The sequence below is a fragment of the Trichoplax adhaerens genome, genomic scaffold (assembly GCF_000150275.1).
Source record: "Trichoplax adhaerens TRIADscaffold_353 genomic scaffold, whole genome shotgun sequence".
Taxonomy (NCBI): Eukaryota; Metazoa; Placozoa; class Uniplacotomia; order Trichoplacea; family Trichoplacidae; genus Trichoplax; species Trichoplax adhaerens.
In genome coordinates, this window is record NW_002061230.1 from 863 (window position 1) to 1,644 (window position 782).

At 31.3% G+C, this 782-nt stretch overlaps 1 protein-coding gene across 1 annotated transcript; it reads left to right on the forward strand.

Moving 5' to 3' along the window:
- Positions 1-241: 241 nt before the first annotated feature.
- On the forward strand, positions 242-550 carry TRIADDRAFT_9465 (uncharacterized protein; the record flags this gene model as incomplete). Its single annotated transcript, XM_002118643.1, has 1 exon — positions 242-550. A coding segment is annotated over one exon (309 nt), but the record flags the coding sequence as incomplete, so codon positions are not given.
- Positions 551-782: the final 232 nt, after the last annotated feature.

Below are 782 nucleotides of genomic sequence, written 5' to 3' on the forward strand. Positions count from 1 at the left end.
TAAACAGTATCACCTCCGTGTAATTCAAATCCATGTCAAAATGGCGGTACCTGTGAGTATAATTATACCACCGGCTACACTTGTCATTGTATTCCTAATTTTTCTGGAATTAATTGTGAAACATTAACGACAGCAAGTAAGTTTTTCGTATTTTATACTAATCACAATTATGTCAGATGAAATAATACGAAATTATTGTATCGTTATAGGTTACTGCAATAGAATATTTACATCAATTAGTGGCGCTATTGCCAGTAAAAATTATCCATCCAATTACGATAATTTATTAGATTGTAATATGACAATTCAACTTCCATCGAATTACAAAATAAATTTAACATGGCAAGATTTTGCTATCGAAGATGATTATCAATGTGGATTCGATAGTCTGACTATATATGATGTTGTTGGTCATAGTAATCAGACAAAATTGGGCAGATTTTGCGAACGAACACCCCCTCCAAATGCAATAGCATCAACAGAAAATACTCTTATCTTACAGTTTCATACCGATGAAAGTGAAACCAGAAAAGGTTTTCTAGCAAATTATGTGGGAGGTAAATTGCTACAATGTGACAAAAGGTTATAAGAAAAAGATAGAAATGTTAAAATTGCATTTAAAAGCTGCTATCAAGAATGAAATATGAACAATAGTATAGAGAATGGTTATTTGCATGCATTCACTTTAGAAGATTACCACATCTGTGCTAATATGTGATTCTTATTTTATTCATGGCGTGATTTATAGGCATAAATGACACTAATTTTTACTTCTGTACGTA